Source organism: Ambystoma mexicanum, chromosome 4q (genome assembly GCF_040938575.1).
Source record: "Ambystoma mexicanum isolate Mex_15411 chromosome 4q, UKY_AmexF1_1, whole genome shotgun sequence".
Classification (NCBI taxonomy): Eukaryota; Metazoa; Chordata; class Amphibia; order Caudata; family Ambystomatidae; genus Ambystoma; species Ambystoma mexicanum.
Window position 1 is genome coordinate 682,182,057 of NC_090928.1, and position 23,379 is coordinate 682,205,435.

Below are 23,379 nucleotides of genomic sequence, written 5' to 3' on the forward strand. Positions count from 1 at the left end.
AGTAACGCTTACCATAAATCCTGGAGTGGCATCATTCTGACGATCCTACAAGGTGCCTAAAGACAAACGGGTGGCAGCAATTATATTTTTACAATTTGTTATTTCTAGTGTGCACATTCGCATTTACCGCATATGACTACTAAACGTGGCCAGTGCTCTAATATGGTCATGCCACGAGATTCTCTCTTGTTCTTTGGCCATATTGTTTGGCCTTCATCCTGCCTTGCCAGGTCAGGATATCCCATATAAAGGTCATGCAGTTGCCCGGGAAACCTTCTGCTTTCATGGGCTAATGATGCCTTTGTGTGTGCATTGTTCAGGAAGTGAGAAAGACTGTCTGGTCCCATTCCACATTCCTAGAGCCAGAGGGTGTGGGGCATGAGTGAAACCAATCATGTCTCCGATTGGACAACTACTTGCTGTTTGAATGTTGCAGATCCTTATCATTGGTGAGCTTGGACTTGCTTTCAGGGTGGATTTTGGATAAGAAGAGTGCTCCTGCAGCCATTTCTTGGACCAGCTTTGCAGCCAAGAATCCCTGTTGGCCTACCTGTTCTGCGAAGGCCATGTGCAGTGCTTCAACTCCTGTATTGGTGGGACCAACCAGTATCTAGGGTCGAGGATACAGCCATCCTGAGCCTTCGGACGTGTCAAGCCCTCTGATGAGCTATCTAACTAGAGCAGTCACCGTTCTGAGTTTGCAGCAGGGACTCGTAGTCGCCAGCTTGTGGCGCAAGTCGCCTTCCTGCTGAATTTCGCCCTCCCAGCTTTAAGGGATCCTGTTCTGTAAGGACTTCTATGACTGACTGGAAGGCCGCCTTCCCTCGTCTTTGTGCGGTGCCCATCGCTGGAACTCTCCTTCGCCCATACTGTGAAGTGTCCTGAAGAGGTTTGCATCAGAGCTTTCTGCATTTCTCCACTGTCAAGGGTTACAGTCTACTCCTGGATCCGACAGGAAGAATCCTGGCACCTGCAGCTCGTGGGCACCTCTCATCGGAACAAACGGTGGGAAATACAACCTCCAGCAACCCTCGGTCGACCCATTCAGTGCTCTGGGAAAATCTGAGTCAACAGGGTAAGTAAACACAAACTATTTGTCTCCCCTTTCCTCCATAGGATAACATTGAGAACAAGGCTCTCTGTATCCTTCCATTCCACTGCTTTTTGGTTATCGCACCTGATCAGTGAAACCTGAGCCAGATAAGAACACATTTTTACTTACGAGTAAATTTGTTGCATCTCTTCTCATGAACATTCACCAACACAAGTACTTTACCTGCATCAGATACATTCTGGGGAGAAGCATTGTGACATTTGGGCGCAAGGCCCCACTTCTCATAGGGATTGGACATCTAACGCTAGGGCATATTTCTCGTGACTTGGTCCCATCTTACTGCATCACTTACCTTCTTTTATTGATTTAAATCACGCAGTGCATGTTTGTTGTCGTTATACTGATTACATAGTTTCTTACAAACTTTCATCAATTCCTGTAAAACTCATCACAATAATGCCCTAAGAAAACAACACAAGCCATCACACACACACTCATTCCGCAGTAGGTCCATCCCTTTTTAAACCTGGAGTACTTCCTTCAAAAACTGTATTGAAGCATAAATTAAGCCAAAATCTTCACTGCCCAAGAGACGTGGCAAGAAGCAACCTGCCTCTTCACAATGTCTTGATTTTAAACACTCTCCCAGGAACTTGGTTCCGAGTTCTGTTAAGCCTCTGCAACTCACTAGAATGTGCCACAATGTTTCCACCTGGCCTTTATACTGGCAAAATGTACACTTGTGTACAGTAGATTTGACATATCACTTCAGGACTTTGTTGATGGGAAGCAGGTTAAATCTCAGTCTCATGAACTGCTCTGCACCACAGAGACGGAAGAGCTTTAGGTATCGGGGCCTTTTTCCAAATGCCTTAGATTCATTACTCAGTGCCAGTAGCCACCTATTGGAGTTTCTATCCTCAAGGGTTTTTATCCAATCTTGTGCCCAGATTTTTCCTTGAACTTTGCCGGGATTAGTCAATAGAAGTTCAATGCTTGAGCTCAACAAATCTAATATGGCTCTACAATTGTCCTTCCATTGGACCAATATACTGGGCTCCATCCCACCCGACTGTTGGTGGGCAAGTATTTTAAAAAGAAGTGCTGTGGCACCAATAAGCATTTGCAAAATAGCAATAACGCCTTCAAAGCAGTTAATGCGTAAAAAAAAGGCCTAGCTCATACCTTATTACAGAGGTTGCTCCACACCTTCTAAGACGTAAAGCGAAAACCTTCAGCTCCAAAAATCAGAGACAGGAATCCTTGGCCTCAAAGAAAGTGACAACCGGTTCTAGAGAGAATTTACCAAATCTCTTATGGCGTAATATGGCTTGAGATGATATCATGGAATATTTTTTTTTTTTAAAGGCCATACGCCTAGGGCCGTCATCTTTGCTGCTGTTCACAAGGGCTCCCAAAGAAGTCAGTGACTGAGTTTCTAATAGAGGAACACCTTCCAGAAACCATTTATATCCCGAAATACCCATCTTGCTACAGGATTTTGGTTTTCATTGGGTTGATTTCTAAACTATTCTCCTTCATGTATTCCTGCAGTGCATTCAAAGATCGCTGAAGTCCAATAGGGGTATGATCAAGAAGGACCAGGTCTATTTATTTTATCATTTATATAGCGCACATAAGCCAGAGGTATCTAGGCGGTTAGGCAATGAGCAGCAGGAAAAAAAAAGTAGTCTGCCGATCTTATTGGTGCCTAATTTAGGGGGGTGGAGGGGGAGAGTATTCACCCTGTCTTGAATGCTTTTTAAAGAACCTATGATGACTGTATACGTTTATCATTGAGTTGTGTGATCAGATCACCTGCTTGTTTTATTTTTTTTAATGTGTGTGTTTGAGGCCTAGAATAAATACAGTCATTTTATACATTCCTGTCCACGTTAAGTTGTGTGTGTCACTGTGTTAACTCATTGTGGACCCCTGACCCCACTCACACTCCTGGACTGCTCTCTATTGCTACCTTGATTGGGTTTGGCCAGCCACTCAGAGTTCCCTTGTTCACTATAACTGGGGTGGCCTACAAAAAGCTGTCTGCCATGCCAGATTCTAGAAATCCATCTCAACATAGGTGAACCGGAAGTTCTGAGGGTTTAGCAAAACCCAAATCAAGGTAGCAATGGAGAGCAGTCAAGGCTTGGTCTCAGGAGCACGAGTTTGGTCAGGTATCCTCAATGAGTACCCAAAGAATAGCACACAAAAATTCAATTTAGACTGTTACAGTTTTTAAGCCTTTAGAACACACTGAAAAATTAAAATAGCAGGGAGTATTATTACACAAAAATACTCTATAATACAAACATACAGTCACTTAATAGACATCAAATAACATACTCAAGCAATGGAGGTAATTAATGTAGACGCAATACAATTATGGGAACCAGTCACAAGTACAATAACCTTTTCTTTAGAAGTCCAAACCCTAAGATGAATGGAGCTTTGTGCCCAAAAGTCACAGGTTCCAACACAATATTTCTCATAGGCATGAGTTTTCTTTAGAAGGGACGCAGAGGGCTTGTGGCAGTGATTAGTTTAAAACCAATTAAAAGTTCTATAACAACTTACCAGAAGATAGTTCAGTCCTTGGCTTTCTTTCATATCAAAGGAAAACACAAAGGCAAGAAAACCTCATACACGTTCGACTACTAAAGGTGAGTGGAGTTAAGACAGGAGACACAGGGACTGGGTCCCAATGTTATTCAGTGGAGGATCAGGGGGAGGGGGGGTGGAGGAACAGGCACAGGCATGCTTACTTACTTACTTCCCCCCCCCACCCTGACACCGATTTTGCCAGATGTTGTGATGGATCATCTGGGGGCTCGATCTTACGCCCTTTTGTTCTGGTGAGAGGTGCCATGGGGTTGCAGGTTCGAGGATTCTTCCGGTCGGGTGCAACTGCAAGATGTAATTCCTGTCAGAGAAGAAGTGTAGAATCCCATGAGGCAGACCTGTTCCAAGACACTGGATGAAGGAAGGCAAGTTTAAGAGACCATCGCCATTTGCAGGCAACGACAGGTACCCTTCCAGTCACGGCAACAGAAGCTGCTCAAGGACAGGTTCCCTTGAAGGTAAGAAGTGGAAATTCGGGGAAAAGGAGACTTGTGGCACAATCTGGCAACCACCAAAGTTCACAGGTTCAACGCGGAACAGCAAATGTCGTGGTGAGGCTAGCCCACGAAAGAGCTGGTCAGTCCCCTGGGCGTCCATGGACACTTCCGAAGGCTCTAAATTGATATTTTATTTCTATCACGTTCGTACACAAGTGTTACAGAGCGCGACGAGGCAGGGAGGGGAACATGGGAGAACAAAACTATTTTACTAGGCCCAGTGACATTGTGACCGTGCAAGTAAAGGGGAGAGGGAAAGAGGAAAGTGCATGGGGGTTGGGGGATTGGGGATAGTGGAAAGTGCTGAGCAAAGGAATAAATAAATGAAACGGTGGTAGTGCGGCCAGCAAGTGACAAGTGCTAGGTTTAAGGCAACAGTGTGTGTCTGAATAAGTGCAGAAGAGGGGGGGCTGTATGGGTTACAGATATAGACCCCAGTGCAAGGGATTGCCAGGAGGCAGTGCAGGTGGGTGGCAGGGTGAGCAGGTACCTGGGCCCAAACGTCAGAGGGTAACCAGATGCACGATGCCGAGGCAGAAGAGATCATCAGGGGAGAGGAGGGGCGAAGGCAGAAGCAAAGAGGAAGGTCTTGAGGTGCTTCTGGAATCAGAGATGGTTCTCCTCAAATTTGAATGCCAGGGAGGCTGTTCCAGAGGGTGGTCCCAGCCGAAGACAGATCTACCCCCAGCTCGTGTCTTTGAAAAACGACTGACCCCGAGGGAGGTGGAGGAGTGAAGACCTCGGGAGGGAAGGTATTTACAGAGGGATAGCTGAAGTTATTTTGGACCCAGGCCCCAGAAAACCTTGTGGATAATGCAAAGGGTCTTAAATTTGATCCTTGCAGCCACTGGGAGCCAGTGGAGAGATTTCAGGGCTGGAGAGATATGATCCCAGGGCTTGAGGCCCAGGACAAGTCTTGCAGTGCTGTTCTGGATAAGTTGCAAAGGGCGGAGAGAAAAAGCAGGTGGATTTAGAAAGAGGCTGTTGCAATAATCCAACCTACAGAGATCCAGGGCTCGAGAGACGGTGAGCTTCTGTGGTAAGGAGAGGAAAGGCAGAATACCTCTTAGGAGGTGCAGTAGGAAGTTTGACTTTGTAGAGACACCAGAGATGTGTGCAGAGAAGGAAAGCGGGGAGTCAAAGATGACCCAGAGGTTCTTAGCCTCGCAGGTGGTGCTAGGAGGAGGGCCAAGAGAGGTCGGCCAGAGTGACATGAAAGGAGGGTGAAGGTGTGCCAATGAGGAGGATCTCCGTCTTGCTGGCGTTCAGGCAAAGATTGCTGGTGGCACACCAATCCTGATTGGCATTTAGGCAATCAGAGATGAGAGAAGGAGAACAGGTGCCCGAGGGAAGCCTGAAAATGAGTTGTGTCATCAGCATAGCACTGAAAATTGGAGCAGAAAATGCCAATGCAGCAGGCGAGATTTGCCAGGTATTGGTTGAGAAGCCAGGGTGAGAGGTTAAACCCCTGGGTAACACCACAGTACGCCAGGGGACCACTCCGGTGGTGACAGTGCGCGGTACAAATGTCCTTTAACATTAACAGATAGAAAGGGAGATAGAGGAAAGGAAGGACCCATGTTGGACTTGGGAGGGTCGATCAGCGAGGAAAGAAGTCAGCCAGGCCAGAGCCTGATAGGTGATACCCAGGTGGTCACAGAGACGGTTGAGCAAGATGGTATGGTTTACCGTGTCGAAGGCAGAAGAGAGATGGAGTAGGATGAGGACAGAGGGGATGTTAGGGTCAAGGTTGGAGAGCAGATCTTCACAGATGTTCAGGAGAGCAGTTTCTGTGCTTCTGGCAGCTCTAGATCCAGACTGATGGTCGTGGAGACAACCAACAGAATCAGAGTTAAGGTTAAGCTGCGAGATGGCCAGCTTTTCCAGGAGTTTGCCCAGAAAAGGAGTGATGGTGATCGGGCGATAGTTAGCAGGGCAAGAAGGGTCAGCTGTGGGTTTCTTGAGAAGGGAGTGCACAAGAGTGCTTCAGTGGGGAGGGGAAGGCTCCGGAGGCGAAGGAGAGGTTGCAGAAACAAGCCAGGGCAGGAGCGAGGATGCCAATTTGGTCCTTGATGGTTTTGGAAGAACAGGGAAGAACCTGTTCAGACGAGACTTCACAAATCGGACTTGTCCAGAGCCCTCATCAGGGGAGAAAAGAGGAAAGAAAGAGGGTCGTGGGTGGCTGTAGGAGGGCCAGAGTTCACAGAAGCAGAGGGGAACAGATGGGGAGGCGATGAGGGTGAACAGGATGTCCTGGGTTTTAGAGATAAGTGAGAGGCAAGGGCCATGCAATGGGCCTGGAAGGTGACAGGAGAGGTAGATACTGCAGCATGGTTGGCCAGCTCCTTTCAGATTTTATGAGACTTTGGCCGAGTTGCTAGATGCCGCAGAGACACAGGCTTGGATGTGGGCTCTCTTCTTAGTATGGACAGAGTCGGTATTGCCTTTTGAGCAGGCGGCAGGCCAGTTTGTTAGCGGATGAACAAGAAGCCCTCAATTTCCTCTTAGCCACCCACACTTACGTTTAGGTCAGAGTCATACCAAGAATTGCACTTGGCTTTGGGCTTCAAACGGATCCTCATGACAGGGTCAAGAGCATCAAGAGTATCGGAGATAGAAGAGTAGAGCATAGACAGGGCTATGTCAGGGTGCGAGTCAGCCAGAGGCGGAGGCAGGGGGGGGGTGGAGAAAGTGGCGGCGAAAGCCTCAACTGGCACATGCTTTATGGGCCGGATGTCCGAGAAGGTAGGTGGCAGTGTTAGTTGGCTTGGAGTGGGTGGGTGTGTGGGGGGTGAAGAGAGGGAGAGAGGAGGGAGTGATTGCTCCAGGAGAGAGGAGTGGGTAGAGGGATGGAGAGGGGGAGGTCAGAGGGATCAAGACATCAAGTGTTTGCCCTGCAGAGTGAGTCGGGCCAGAGGGTAGCATAGAAAGGGGGAGGGAATTGCAGAGGTCACGGAAGAGTACAGAGGAAGAACAAGGAGAGTCTAGATGGATATTGAGGTCACCAGGAAGCAGGAGTTGAGTGGTTGAGGCCAAGAGGGAGGAGGAGAGGTCTGCGCACTCAGAGAAATGAGGTGGTCTGACCAGGAGGCCGGTAGATAGTAGCCACAGTAAGAGTGGCTAGGAGAGAGAGAAAGCCTGCAGACCAGGCATTCAAAAGAGGAATATGTCTGCTTGGGCATGGTAGAGCCAGGAATCTACTCAGGAAAGATCAGGGCTACACCCCCTCCGAAACGGGTGATCTGGGTGTGGAGAGCATCTTGTATCTGTCAGGGAGGAGTGTCAATACTCGTGACAGCTGGCTGCGAACAATGTCTCGAGACCGAGGACATAGGGGTCAAGTTCTTCCAGGAGGTCGCAGATGTCAGAGGAGTGTTTGACAGCAGAGCGAGCATCGAGTGGCAAGATGGTTGCCAGCCTTAAAGGCCTTCCGGGGAGGGGCACTAATCAGAGGTACACCCTGCAGAGGTGAAGGAGCCCAAGGTGCGGCAAAAGAGGAGGGGAGAGAAGGCAAGGTAGCCAAGGAGGTGGGGAGGGGACAGCAGTAGATGAAAGGAAATTGATGAGGCGAGGGAAGCGCCTATCAAAGAGGAGGAGATTGGCCTGAGGGCCTTGGACCATGACGGTGTCATTAAGGTAGACATTAATGATGACCTTAGAGGAGTCGAAGGGAGCCATGAGGACTTCCCAGCGGGTGCCACCATTAATAGGAGAGGAGGAGACAGGACAGAGCACAGAGATCATGCGAAGAGTCCATAGATCTGGCGAAGGAACGACTAAGAGAATGTCAGTGAGGGTCTGTCAGAAGGAAATGCTGGAATAGGTGTCAGTGATAGAGAGACAAGGGTTGGAGGCCAAGATATCTTTTTTGAGCTTCTTTCAACCAGACTTAGTGCGAAGGGAAGGATAGTCGATGGAGAAGCAGTTTGATAAGATAGGAGAAACAGAAAGCGCCATGGGTGTGGTAGTGAGAAAAAAGGGGGGCGGGGCTGGGCGGCAAGCAGGTAAGAGTGGAACAGTGAAGTCACTGAGCCATCAAGTTACGGAAAAGCAAGAATATAAGAAAAGTGCAGAGCAAGTTAGTAAAGCACAGCTAGATTTGAAATTTACAAATGGGTTCAGATGCTGGCAAATGGTGTAAAACGCAAAGTAATTAGGAGTGTGAACATGTGAGACAGGAGAAGTCAAGAGGGGGTAACTAACCCATGGATAAGGGGGTGTGAATGTCATGGTAGTCCAGATTATTTTCAGGAGTGGGGTAGCAGCATCATGGAGGCTCATGCGCAGAGGTGAAAAAGAGTCTCAGCCAGCGTATTGGTAGCGGACAGGGGCCTTTGTTGTGGGCCTTAGTTGCTGGTGCCGGCTGCTGCCTTCCAGTGACCCCGATTGGGCTGAAAAGGAAGTCTAGGCCCAATCGGAAGGGGCTGGGCGGCAGGCACAGAGGAAAGCCACCAGATGGTGGAAGAGGGCAGCCATCTCGGAAGTGATCAAATTCAAGGCAAACAAACACAGCGAAGATCACCAAAAGGCACAGAACACCTCAGTGATCTTCGAATCATGGGTGCAGATGCAATGTAAACATAGCAACAAGCTGTGCAAGCATCAGAATGCAGTAAAACAGGCCATGGACTATGAACCATGGATTTTTATTTTAGTATTTCATATGGCCAGATTTGATAACTGGCCATAACAAATCTCATATTAATATCCAAATCCGAACGCTCTTTAGTATTCTCAATATACAACTCATTTAGATTGTTATTGGCTTAGTGTTCATTCATATAATAAAACTGGTCAAATGGAACTGACAGGGGTCGTTAGTCTGCCATGTCAACATTTTCAAATCTACTTAGTGTAGAAAGCGGCTGTGTGGACGTACTTTGTGTGGCTTGACAAGGATTGAGTTTCCTGACTAACTCCACATACGCCGGAAGGCACTTTCCTCTAGTCCCTCTATTCTTGGCACCTGTTGTGTGGAGTACTCAGGCTGTGCTCCGCTTCCTCTTTAAAGATTCCCTGCTCATGTTCTGGAGTTTGGAACTGGGGAGGAGGCTCCCATGGAGGCAACTGGTGTCGTGCTCTAAGAGCGGTAAGAGAGATGAGCAAATTTAGTGGGCCGGCATGCTTTCGATCTCAAAAGCAGACTCATTAGCTGAGCCGCGGTGTCTGGAAAGCGTGAGAGGCTGTTGCAAGGCTTCTCTGACCGCTCGTTCTGGGCGTGTCTAGGACTATCTTAAGATCCTCCACGCGCTGTGTTGGCCCATGATACCATCCTGCTGCCCATTCATTAGTTTTATTTCTAAAATGCACAGGAGTGCGTGTTCACTTTATTTACTGAAGTACACATGTATGCTTGCACTATGACCTCCAAATAAAGGTCTATTTAGGAGATGCCACCTAAATCTAAACACAAAGCTAATAAAGGGGATTATAATTTGCACAAAGGCCAAACTTCTGAAATTCAGTAGACAGGCAAAAGCATACCAAGTAACAACTCAGCCATAACTATTGAAATGACAAAGGGAAGAAGCACTGATGGGAGCAAAAGATCTGAGGCAAAAGGGAAAATCTAGGCATTTTTCACAGTGAAACCACAGGTTACAATTATGGAGGGGGCTCCCTTGCGTGAGAATCTGGTGAAAGAGGCTCATAGTGGGGCTCCCACTGTAGTTGATTTAAGAGACTTTGATGGCACAAACTTGGAAGATATTGATAACAATTCCCTATTGAATCTATGTTACTCATTGCAGAATAGCATTGCAGCAGCAGAGAAACCAAGTCTAGCAACGCGCCTCTTAACTATGTTGGACGAAAGGCAGGGGTAATCACGAAAGATTCAAATAGAGAGCCCAAAGACCCAAACAGACTGTCAGCAATGCCCAATCATATACCTCAGGCAGATATATCTGTGAGAAAAGAGGAAGTACGTACTGAGGCTGACCCACTGTCTGAAATCCATTATTTTATGGTTACTCTGCAGTTTGCGATGATGATTTTGTTGAAACTTGAGGGTTTGTCATCAATTCCTAACAGTAAGTATGACTGTGCCATGCTGTGAACAATGTGACAGCGGAACAGAGAGCTATGGTTGCCCTGGACCACTTGCCAACAGGAAGCGTTGTGAATTATATGGAAATGTTTATATTATGTATTATGTCTGTTTAAGGTCACATTTTTGGAGTGCATTTGTGATTTGCTGCGAGATTAAAAATGTGGACGGTTTGGCATCCAATGTAGATATGTTCACTGTTCGCCCAGGCATGCCTCCTTGATTAACTCCTAAAGGTGAAACCCTGCAGTTACGAGGTGGCCAGGTTGGGCGGGGAAGGGGTGGCCACGTGAGAAGGAGCAGGCAGATGTCTGATGGAACCGGCTCCCCTCTGGGTGTGGGTGGCAGTGGTTGGATTTTCACAGGCTTGACGCAGTGGTGGAGAAGGGGGCGCGGCAGCACCAATCCTGGGGGCTTAAATAGAGCCCTATGGGACGAGGTGAGCAATGGTTTCTGCCTCGTCCTGCTGGATTGTCACTGCCGTGCCGTCACCGCCGCCTGGAGCCAGCGAGAACCACCCTCAGAGTGCTCATTTTCTCTTGGGTTCCTTGTGTGAACTAGTGTTCCCAAGGGTAGAAGGATCATTTGTATCCTTTCTACAACCCACTTTGTGAGATCAGCACACCCCACTTTATGTGAAGTGCTGAAGTGATACATTGTATGCCCTTTTTCACTGCTCCAGTAACATTTATGTTATTGTGACAAGCTTACTATTATGGCTGGTGGCAGTGGACATACTTTAATGACTTGTGTTAATATTACACACAGGCTGTCAAATTAGCTGCAGTAACGCACAGAAGAGTCACCATTCTGGTAGAAAGGTGGCTTCTTTCTTTTTTCGCCAGTTAAGTGTTCTTGTCATTTCCTGGTCCTTCTTGCGGTTTCCTGGGTCGGGGAAGTCCTGGTTGAAGTTTTGTCCTTGGCGGGAACCTTTTGTGCAGCCCGCCACAGCTCCAGAGTGGCTGAAGGCAGGAAGTGAGGGAGGAGTCCGAAACTCTGCAGCCCTTTATCTTCTGGCTGTCCTGACTCGACTACCACCCACCCCTTTCTGTAAACTGCAAGGGGAGTGCACAGAAGTTGTGTGTGGGTTCCTGTATATCTGTCCGATTCTGGAAACTGAAGCCAAGTCAAACACTGGAGCTGAATTGGAAGAGGAAGATGAAGAGAAGGTGGCGGTAGCCGATTCCAGCTACCAGAGATGCCTGCCGTGTAACCAGAGCCTGTTCTGACCCTGCCCTCCCAGTCTTGAGAAGACCTGCGTTGTGAGCCATCCCATGACATGCTGTGACTTTCCTGGGCTACAAACCGTCAATACACTGGGACCTCGAGGCTGAGTGCTGCGCAATGTCTTCCAAGGTCTGATACTCGCTGAAACTTTGGTGAACTTCTGCTGCATCCCCAGAAGCAAGATTCCACTCCTTAAAGTCCCCTCATCAGAGTGCTGGACCGAGATAGAGAGGCAAATTGGAACAGCGATGAACATTCTTCATATGGTACCTTGAAAATGGGGCCAAATCCACAGAGCTGCGAGAAGCACAGAAGAATCCTTTGTTGGGAGCCTTTTGTGTCAATTGCTGCTGCAAGTTCCCATCCAGTGTCCTTTCTTTCTTCACGACAAGCAAGTATCCAGTGACCAGGTCCTGTGTGAAGACATCAGTCTGCAAGCTCTTCTTCACTGCTGAGGTTTTGTGTGGCTGATGGTATTACTTACCTAAAGTTGTGTGTCGCTCCTGTGTAGCTGAGTGGGTGATTTGTGTGTTTGGGCATTCGCCCATACCGTTCGCCCAGGCCGAACGCTGGAACGCGCCTAGGAAGTCTTCTACGAAATCCCTGAACCCTTTGTACTAACTCTGAAGTCTGTACTTGTTTGAAGAGAATTCCTCTGGAACCCCGATTTTTCTGCATATGAGCCTCATCCTGACCTGCCTACTGTTGGCCACTAGACCACTAGTGTCCCCTTTCTGCCTCTGCGATCACGCATGTCTTAGAATATGGAAGGACTTTAAAAGATAAGGCCTCCGACTTGAAAATAGAACAAGTTGTAAAGGTGTTTGTGTGTCCCATAACAGAATAAATTACAAAGTGTCACTAAGTTCTTTCTTACCTTTCAGTTGCTTATTGCCCCTCTTAAAAGTATAAGAAGTTATTTACTTAATGTTGATTTGTGTTCCACACTTCCAAAAAATAACTGAGTTGGTATTTCGTTATTATTCCTAAAACTGATTAAGTGTAAAGGTTTACCAATAGAGCTTACTCACCTTGAATAGCATGCTGCCATTGTAAATGTCTAATATTAGGTTTTGATTACCTAGAACAACTAAATGCCTTTCTAAAATGGTCTATTAGAGTTGTTGCTTACCTCAGAATTGTATCCCACTCTTTTGAAAAGTAACATTGGTTTAACTACATATTACTGTAATAGAAATAGTGTAGAGTTTATAACCAATAACCAATAAGATAAGGTTGTACTCACCTTGAATAGCATACTACCGTTCTTAATGTGTAATCTTGAAATTCTTACTTACCTTTGAAAGGCACACTCCCATTCTGAAAAGTGATCTGTAAGTTATTGCTCATCTTTGAAGTGTGTTCTGAAATGTAATGTCAGTGTAACTGTATCCATTCTAAAAGAAGAATAAGCTACATATGTCACTAAGTGCTTACCTGTTAGGTAGTAGTTTAAGTGTATTATTCTTGAAACAGAATAACTTCTGCAAGTGACCAGGTACTTACTTTTAACAGTGTTGGTATAACTAGAATATTCCTGAAACAGAATAACACTGTAGGTTATTACCAATAGGGTTTGCTTCCCTTGAATGACATCCGGTCATTCTAAAAGTCTACTAATTTGGTTTTACTCCCCATGAATAGCATACTGCCATTCTATATAATACTAGGTTTTACTCAACTTGAACTGCATACTGCTATTCTAAATAAGGTTTATACTTTGGTTTGAATACCAGAAGTATAGTGTTGGTTTGTATCAATGTGTTTATGAATGATAATAGTACTTACCTTCCTAAAGTATTTTCTTTACCTTTCTATATATAAAATAAACCATTATTCTTTACTATAGATCAGTCTATTATCAGTGCTTCTTTGGACCATATGTATGCTACAAGTTCGTTGTGCCCATCTACAGCCCTTTCTCCCTCCTAAGATAAGCCTGGATGCTCTGTCATTGCTAACATTATCTCAGGTGGTACAGCCTTATACCAAGAGTTGGAGTTTCTGTATTTCCTAAGGTATAGTTTTATAAAGCCCCTGGGTGGACTTTATAAAAACTGTCCTAACACTCCCTCATCTGCCCAGCCCCTAAATTCCCCCATGTTTGGGCGCTGTGCCTTGGTTTCTATGTGCCAGCACTTACCGTGCACGACTCATGTGTTCAGCTACACTTCTTGCATTTCAAGGAGAAAGCAGAGTCATCAATGCTCATGTAGTGACTACTCTTTTGATATTTAAGTTATGGGTGATGCGAGTGTGCAACCTCTCAGTCGCCAGGTGACTTCTCCATGACTTGACGAAACCACAAAACTTTGGAGCTTGCCTTCTGGCCCTTCAATACATGGAAGTTCAGGGTCCATATTGGCCCTGTGCCCGATTCCTAGGCATTAAGATCCTGCGCTGTAGTGCTCGTCTCACCCTGTGCAGATTCGTTCTTCCTGCCTATGACACAATTCACCAAGTTGTTTTGCTGGCCCTCCCTTGGGGTATTTGGTTTACATTTCTGACACTCCGACAACGGCCCTCGGCCTGGTCCCTTGGAAGATAACTGGCGGACAACTTTTGTGCATCTTTCCAATGGAATTTGGCATTACACCTTGGACAACATTTAAAAGGGGGAAATGCAGCATGACCAGGCATAAGAAACTGGGAAGAGAGGCATTCCCTGGGTCTCAAACAATGAAGCTAAATGCCCCCCGCACCCCTCATAGGCTCTCCCTACTGTACACCTTTAGTGCGATTAGTAGAGCATCTTCGAATGATACAATTTTCTACAGTTTTTGAAGTGGTGACCAAGCAATGTTGGAAAACAAAATAATCCAAGGATGTTGACGAGTGAATGATCATGGGCCCCTGTAAATGCAGGAAAGAGATAGTATGACAGGAAAGCTACCATCTACCCCCTATTGTCTAATTCAAAAATCAATACTTAATACTGTGAGCCAACCACTAGATGGTGGCCTATGTAAAGCTTCTGAATCTAAGCAGATTCACAAGCCTCAGAAAAAGAAATATATAGACAAAAACTTTAAGAGACAGTGAAGTTAAAACAGCTCAATGCAGCAAAACCCTTGAAATTGGGCAAGTGCCAGAAGCTATGTCACCTTATCTCCAAGCTCCCACATACATTACGCAACTCATGAGCGCACAAATGACAGCACTTAAGGCACTTGAAACATTTCAAGGGTTTTTGTTGCGTGAAACCATCACTTTACTGTTATTAACATTACGTGCCCTTTAATATGCAACTCAATATCACACTTCTTGATTTAGAATGGCCAGAGAAGTCAACGCAACCTTCCAGAAGGAATTAATCATTTTAAAGATACAGTAAAAATGTATAATTATCGACCACTAGCACCCGGGGCGGGGGAAGAAAGCAACCAATCAGGTTGCTTGCCTCACAGTCTGAATCCCACGATCCAAGTCTGTGTTCCAAGCAAACTGACAGCTGCTTTGCCCACCTGGCATCTTACCGCCCCCCCCTCCCTTCCCTACATGTCAAATTTCCCATCCTTCCTAGCCCCACTTGCCTTTTTACACGCAGCAGTCGCTGCTGCTGCACCGTCGCCCTCCCATCAGCCATGGAAATAGAAGAGGGGCTCTGCATGGAGCCCAGACTTCCTGATCCATGGTGGCCATCTTTAACAAGTATTCTGTTTAAATAAACGGGGCGCCTTCAAGCGTCCCGTTTATTTAAACAAAACACTTTAAACAAAACACTTTGCTCTTAGCATCCCGGGTTTCCGGATTGGTAACATATTGTGCTAATAGGCATAATCACCTGTTCCACAGGCTGGAACGGGTGGTAACTGCACCGGGACACTCATTAAAGGCCCTTGCATTACAGCGCATGGAACATACGATTATGGTTAAATTAAGGGAATGTCCATACAATATAGCTGTAAAAATATTATAATATGGAATTTATACAGTGACTACATCCAAGCGCTATATTTAGAACATATGTACATACAATATCACCCAAATGAAGTTCGTACTCATTTATCGACCTGAAAGGATGAAAATCTGAGTAAGCCTTGCCGGGATTCGAACATGCGACCTGCACACACCGATCGCAGATGCAGGCGCTCAACCCACCGAGCTATCTTACCGGCTAATAGTCATTATAAGATTGTGCAAAGGAATTAACGAGAAAATACACAGTTAAGTATACAGCAAATCAGCAGATGGAGAAAATAAAGTGGTCTCACAGGACTACACAGTTCACAGTAGTCCAAATGGATGTTTCTAAAGGTACACAGACAATCCTTAGAAACACACCCCCCCAATGAAGTTTATTCTATAGGCCCATAGAAAAACAAGAGACCAATGATATTCTAAGGGCCCTGAAAGCAGTTCAGAGCCAGAGAAGACCCCAAGCAGGATCAGACTAATAATAGTACAATTGTTGCTTTCACCAAATCCCAGGACGGAAGCTTGTGAACAATGACGTCACCAGCAGGGAATGTGCTAGTTCTATTCTGGATGGGCTAACTCAGCAAAGGCGCCCTATAGCTAGAGACATAGCTCCCAACTCACACGCTTTTGGCGGGTGTCACCCGCCTTGTAAACAGCGGACTCACCCGCCAAACCTCATGCACGCCCATTCATTTCAATGGGCCTCTCACCCGCCAAAAGTAAAATCGGGTGTTTTCACCCGCTTTTGCGACATAAATGGTTGAGAGCTATGGCTAGAGAACAACATTCAGCTGAGCCAGAGGACCGCCAAGAGGAGATCCAGCAGGAAGAAAGGCAGTCTGAGCTGCTCCAGAGGATAGCGTGGAGTGGAGTAGCAACAGCAACAGTCACAGTGAAAGCTGGATAAGCAAGGTCTGCAGCAGAAGATCCCGACCCTAGAGGAACAGACCTGGATGCCCAGCTGAGGAGAGAGTAAGTTCCTCAAGTGCAGATAATAGAAGTGTGATGGAAGAACAAGAATACAGCAATGGTGAACCTAGAGAGGGTCAAAGATTGTGGTTCAAAGAATGTGCAGCACGACATGCCACTGGAGGTCTCCACATCACGGGGAAGGTACTAAAGCCTGCTAAGAAGGTGAGCAGTCACGTAAAGGGTCCATCAGACACCCAACCTGGGATGATGCATTTCTCTGTTCCAGAAACCACACAGCATAGGAGAGCCCCGAGAGTGGAAGAGGCACAAAAACAGCTCCTGGAAAAAAAGGACCCAGTTGTTCCCACTGGACAAAACGAGGGACGGCCAGTGTGCCTTCTGGTCAGGACAGAGGCAGAGGTTCAACATTTGAGTCACAAAAGATACTGGTGCAGGCCTTCCACTGTTGCCCACAAGTCAGTCAATAATTGGATACTTCAGGATCAATTCCCAGCAGTGGACTAAGTTTTTGGTACAGAGTCTCCTTGTATGCCGAGATTGGTTATCAGGGCAACCTCAATGTTAGGAAATATATTTCTTTTTGCAGCTTTCTCAGGCCTTTTAATGTCATCTCAGAATATCTACTGATCATGTGTGATCTTTTTCAAACTCACTCACTACTGCAACTCACTTTGTTTTGGGTGCACATGATAGTTCCAAAGGTTACCAGTGCAGCGAGAGCCTGAACAACATTCATTCTTTTGTGTAGTACCATCTCCCTTAAAGATAGTATTACCGAAAGAGCCTGTCCAGCTGTTCATTTTACCTTGAGAGTTTTTTTTCTCACTTAAGCAGTCTAGCCCAGATAGGCTGCTGGGTATGAGGACTACCGTTCACATGTTTAGGGGAAATCTCGGGCACCTGAATGATTCCATAGCTCCTCTATCAAAAAACAAAAAAGAAATCAAATTTGTGCACTTCTTTGCACAAATAACACAGGGGTGAGGGACCCCCGCAGGTCCCTTCCCATGCCCAATGAATACCCCAACCACACTTACCATATATATTTGCACGAAAAAGTCCAAAAATTAGATGAAAAAAAGCCCAACATTTTTGGGTTTGCAATGATGGGTTTCGACATTTCCGTCCTATCCGTTTTTACACGAAGAGAAACCTTTGTTCAAGAGGATGGTGAAACTGGCTAGCCTTGTTTTTCGAGTCCTGTCTTAATGACTTGCTGGCTTGTTAGCAGTCTTCCTCCTGTGCAAGGTAGGACATGGCCACAGATTGCTCTAACCTTACACATTTTATCCAGAAACAGGGTAAGGGGGTTGCAGAGGAGTGATTGGAGCATGTTTGGACTTGTTAGACGGTTGCAGAATCCCCAATACACTTCCAAAGCAGAGAGATGTCAAAAGTCCATCTGAGCTGGCTATCCAGGATTAGATAGCCACTAAGTTATAATAGTGCGTGCCCTGCAAAAGGTGGGGTTGGCTCTCCCACAGCAAGTTTTCTGTATATCAGGAGGGGATCTGGAGTCATGTCTTAAGTCGACCATTTGCAACTGAAATCAAAAGCATCGGAGGTCAAGGGTATGCAGGACACTGCTGCTACGACAAGCATTATAATGCCATGTCCCTTTACTCAGAAACAGCCCTGACCATGGGCAAGAGGAGTGAAAATAGACAAACAGAATAAATACAATATTGGCAGCAGAAAAGCAATTTTCAATTACATACACATCTGAATTGAGGGCATAGGGAGCAGCCTCTGATGAGCAAGCCAGCCCACTAGGATAACTCTCACCCTTTAAAATTGGTCCAAATGCAAGTATTGACTTAATAGGTTGTTATCCCTCTACTACATGGGTATTGGATACAGTATCAAAAGTATTCAGAAGACAGATGCTTGAACTGCTCACCCATCATTGCCAACTGGTAAAAGTGCCACTGCGTTTTGAGGTTTCCAGTTTCCGAGCGAATCACAACTTCCACATATTGCAATAACTTCACCTTGAAGACAAGATAAAAAACCATTCACCAAATTAAACACAACACAGTAATTTATTAAGCATCAGAAAAAAGGAGCCTAAAAGAGTCAAATACCTGTTCCGCTATAGGACGGTCGACAGCCAAGAAGAAAAGCTTTTGGATACCTTCATTGTTAGCAAAAGCAAAATTATATCAAACACTACAGTCACAGCAGGTTGCAATTTGCTATAGAGCACTAAGTACGCAGGAGAACCTCTGCTACTTTCAAGCATTCTCCTGGTTCCTCCTACTAACAAGGTTCAGAATCCCTTCACACCCAGGACACAGCCAACCTTGCAGGAAGGAAGTCGATCACAAAGATACAAATGAAGTGGAGCATTTAGGTTAAAGCAGCCGACAGCTTCTTTCATTTCTGCTAAACACAAGGTTCATTTGTGAAACTGCCTTTCCTCATGGTGGTACGGCGGGTAGGGGCAGAGGACAGAAGAGCACAAGGGGAAAAACACGAACACATCAGAAGCTCTATGAAAGAGTAGGATCCCCTACCAATAAATGAACCAAGCACTTTTTTTCCAACAAAAGGGAAGGTAAGGTGTGTATTTGCTAAATAGAGGGAAAAGAAACAGTGCATGGTTTCATTTAGTGTAACAGAATATATGGAAATGCAAGAAAAGTTTCCTCGTCTTCCATTAGAGAAACCACAATCTCTGGAAGACACATTCCTGCGAGATGTTGGCAATTGGTTTCAGTTAATTTTTGCAGTGGCAGAGAAGCATACCCCTCCAATAATCTGGCATGAAGGAGGTAGGGTTGCTGACGGAATACAGTACAGGTAAGCCAAGTTTTCATCATCATGGAATTTATTTGTACACAGTATGTGTGGCAATATACAAATTGGGTACTTCCCTATTTTTCTGTTTTCGGGGGAACAGTTCAATAGTGGGACGATATCGAAGTGGCATATAACAAGAGTGAACTGGTTACCCCGCTCTTCGGTCTGCTCAATTGTAGTGAACCAGTATATACCTACAGTGTACGCATGACATGCATTACAATACTCTGCGATTACCACTAGATGTCAGACTATATGCACATTATGTGAATCTATGCAGACACAATCATCAGAAATTAGTTTTCACTGTACTTGACCAAACAGTTATATTTCAAAACAATATTTTATTCTAAGTCTGAGTTTTTTTTTAAAAGGACAAATTCATACACAAAAGCAATTTGTGACATCAACACAACAGACAAAACGGATTCTATTCACTTTTGCTGTTATACCAACAAACATACAAAGGATGTTTCTGTGCAGGGGTTGGTAAGTGACACTTGTATCTCATGTTCAGTTTTATTGGTGTACATAGGAAAAAGGAAGAACAAAATATCTTCCTTTCTTCAAAAGGCTTCTTAACAGTAAATCGCAACACAAGAACAGTTGACAGATATTTCATATGAGAAGCTCCTCTTGGTGGTATGGCCTCAAAACAGGGCAAGGCTCTTAAGTGTAGCCTTGCCGATGTTTGACATATGTTTCGGCCCCTAAAGATTTTAGGTGTTATCCCCAATGCCCATTAACTATAATTTTCTGGGCCTTCTTCAGGACAAGATATTTCTTATCATCATGGTGGGAATTCACAACAACCCCGCGAGTGTGTTACGTTTCTTGACACTACAATATAAACAAATGCATACATCCATTTTAAAATCAAATTGCATTAGTAGACTGCGCTGTGTTTGGTTGTGAAGTGATTCTCTTGACATGTTGGCCACCAACCTCAATTTTTAGAGCGTGCGGACCCGAGCAGTCGCCCCCGGACTGGTTGTCTCGGTCTGGGCTTTGCGGTTTAGCCTTATACCTTACCTCTGCGGGATAAGGGGAAATGCCCATTACCATTACGTATGTCGGTGATATGCACATTTTCTCTTAGTAGTTCAAAAAACACCTATTGTACCACTTCCTGGTTCCTAACCTCTTTTTTTTGGCGAATCTTGTAAGACAGGCACTATTCTGCTTGTAATCGCTAGTCTTCAATATGGGAGACCCTGAAGAAGGGGAGTCTGTTTGACTATTCAGAGCATGACATCACGTGCTTAGTTATCAATTAACATGCATCTTACCAGCTAGTCACATCTGTGTGATACTTTCAACATTCCATTTCTCCTTTTCCATTCAATGTTTAATTCAAATTCAGTAACTTCATTTATATTTTATTATTTGTATTATAAATTCGACTCAATAATACTACTATCTCGTTTATCAAGTCTTTATGCTATGCATTGCGCATTAGTCATCAATCTACTCCAGAGCTCCATGTTCTTCAGGGGGCTCCAAATACGCTTCATGGGCATACTCCTACAAACAGGCGGCACAATTAGTGGGTTTATGCTTGTTCAGGAACTCCACCAAATAACGTGTGCACCCTGTCAAGTGCTGTTATTGTTATGGGCTCAGGAAATCTTATTTTACCTTGTGTCTGATGTGCACGTCTCTCGCTACGGTTTCCGAACAAATGATTCTCGTCTCAGGTGCCAGGCAAAAGAGGAAATGATTCCTTTCTTCTTATTTATTTGTTCGTTCCCCTGCACGTTGATCATGGCCAGGGGCAGTGCATCGCGCTACCGTGGACATCTTCCACGTTAAGCGTAGGGAACAAAAAGCACCTATTATATACGCCATCTTGGGAAGGCAAAGACGCGTGTGTTGTATACCGTGGGGTAGAAATATTGTTTGTTCCCTCGGTATTCGTGGCGCACAGATAGTTGATGTTTTCAAGCACCTTTTTTTCGTTTTTGATGAAACAAGATATAGATAATTATGTGCGAACATGTGCCGTCCAACAAAGGGGAGTGGCATATGTTCCTTCATAAATGCGAATGCACATTTCTTTGCAAACAATCTGTGCGTATGCATTCACCCAAAGGGCCCAAGAAGTATTACCTACTTTATCTCACAGTTAAAGTGAAATGGGCTACCTATTCTAAAAAAAGGGGTTGATCTTATATTGTTGTTTCACAATGTGTTCATGCAACTGTCTGTACCTGAGGCTTAAGCTGAAATTATATGAACATTATATTATGATGGGCCTGCTATTCTCAGAAGAATGGTGTTTATTTACATGAACTGACTCACTCTACACATGTGTTCAAGCCATGTTGGACAGAGTCCAAATTATAGATCCAATGTTGTTCTGCTTTCCTTAGAGGTAGATGGCCATCTCCACCTCTAGCCGGTGTGCCAATAACTTATATAATTAACAAAAAAATATCTGATGGTTAGTGTAGTGAGAAATGTGCCACTAACGGTTTGTTCTCTACTTTAGGATCTGTGCTCACAGATCCGTTGTCTTATTGGTCTTTTGGTTTTCATAATATAGAGGACATTGCAAGGCCATTTTATGCCATATATTGCCCATTGTGTTGTGCAATTTGTGAATTTTTTGAGGGCCCAGGCCTTTCCTTTCAGTTCTATAGATTTTATGTTTTTAGTCAGGGGACACACTGAACATTTTCCACATTTGAAATGGCCCATCACCGGAGGTAAACCATAGCTAAACCACATAGTGTGACTCCCTTGGTACAGCGTTTGTCACTGGATAGGTATGCACCAGAACACTTATTCTCAAGCATAGTGAGCCTCTGCAAGGCCGAGTTCAAAGGAGCTAATTGAATGGCAAACTGCAGGAGTGATGATGGATGTTGGGCTAATTGGGTGGGGAGGCATGACCAGGCCAAACCCCCAGCACCTGGGGTACCAACATGCGTGCTGCTAGCAAGTGGAATATTCAAGAAGGGTACAAGTGTGCCAACCAATAGAGGGTCACGTATTAAGGAGCCCTAGTATGTTGTGTATTAGTCTGACACGGAAGATGACTTGCACTTGGGGTGGGCTTAACTGTCCACCTGATCTTAGAGACCCAATCACATCGCTGTAGCCCATAGAAAGTATATCTAGATGTTCCCTGTTTACCAACCACAACACCTAGAAGGTTTTCTTTTTTGTCACGTAGTGTGACGTCACTTATGACAAATTTTTAGTATAAAAGAATGTTGTCTTAAAGGACCCGGTTCACAGGTTCATCTTGTTTCATCAAAAACCAAAAAAAGGTGCTTAAACACATCAACAACTATCTGTGCGCCACGAATACCGAGGGTACAAACAACATTTCTATCACACTGTATACAACACACATTTTTGCCTTCCCAAGATGGCGGATAGAATAGACACTTTCTGTACACTATGCTTAACGTGGAAGATGTCCTTGGTAGCGCGATGCACGGCGCCTGACCATGATCAACATGCGGGGGAACGAAAAAATAAATAAGAAGAAAGGAATAATTTCCTCTTTTGCATGGCACCAGACATTAGTTTGGGAACCATAGCGAGAGCCGTGCACATCAGACACGAGGCAAGATAAGATTTCCTGAGCCCATAACAATAACAGCACTTAACAGGGTGAACAAGTTATAAAAAAACATAAAACCATGAATTGTGCCGCCCGTTTGTAAGAGTATGCCCATGAAGAATACTTGGAGCCCCCTGAAGAACGTGGAGCTCCAGAGTAGATTTATAACAAATGCGCAACGCATAGCATAAAGACTTCATGAACGAGATAGTAGTAGTATCGAGTCAAATTTATAATCCAAATAACAAAATATAAATTAAGTTACTGAATTTAAAATTAAACATTGAATGGAAAAAGAAAGAAATAGAATGTGAATAGTATCACACAGATGTGACTAGCTGGTAAGATACATTCTAATTGGTGACTAACCACGTGATGTGATGCTCTTAATAGTAAAAGAAAGTCACCTTCACAGAGTCTCCCATTTTGAAGACTAGTGATTACAAGCGAAATAGTGCTTGTCTTACAAGATTCACCCAAAAAAGAGGTTAGTAACCAGGAAGTGCTACAATAGAAGTTTTTGAACTTCTAAGCGAAAACGTTCATACCGCCGTCATACATGATGGTAAATGGGCATTTCCACTTATCCCGCAGAGGTGAGTGATCAGGCTAATCTGCAAAGCCCAGACAGAGACAACCAGTCCGGGGGTGACTGCTCAGGTCCACACGCTCTAGAAATTGAGGTTAGTGACCAACATGT

The 23,379-nt window shown here is 45.0% G+C and overlaps 1 protein-coding gene across 2 annotated transcripts in view; it reads right to left on the reverse strand.

Moving 5' to 3' along the window:
• The window catches only part of GPCPD1 (glycerophosphocholine phosphodiesterase 1), a 1,217,556-nt gene that overhangs the window by 1,090,800 nt on the left and 103,377 nt on the right, over nucleotides 1-23,379 (reverse strand). For both annotated transcript variants that reach the window (XM_069608267.1, XM_069608268.1), the window contains exon 3: nucleotides 18,204-18,294. In XM_069608267.1, the coding sequence (XP_069464368.1) occupies nucleotides 18,204-18,294 (91 nt within the window). The remainder of the gene's footprint in view (nucleotides 1-18,203; nucleotides 18,295-23,379) is intronic.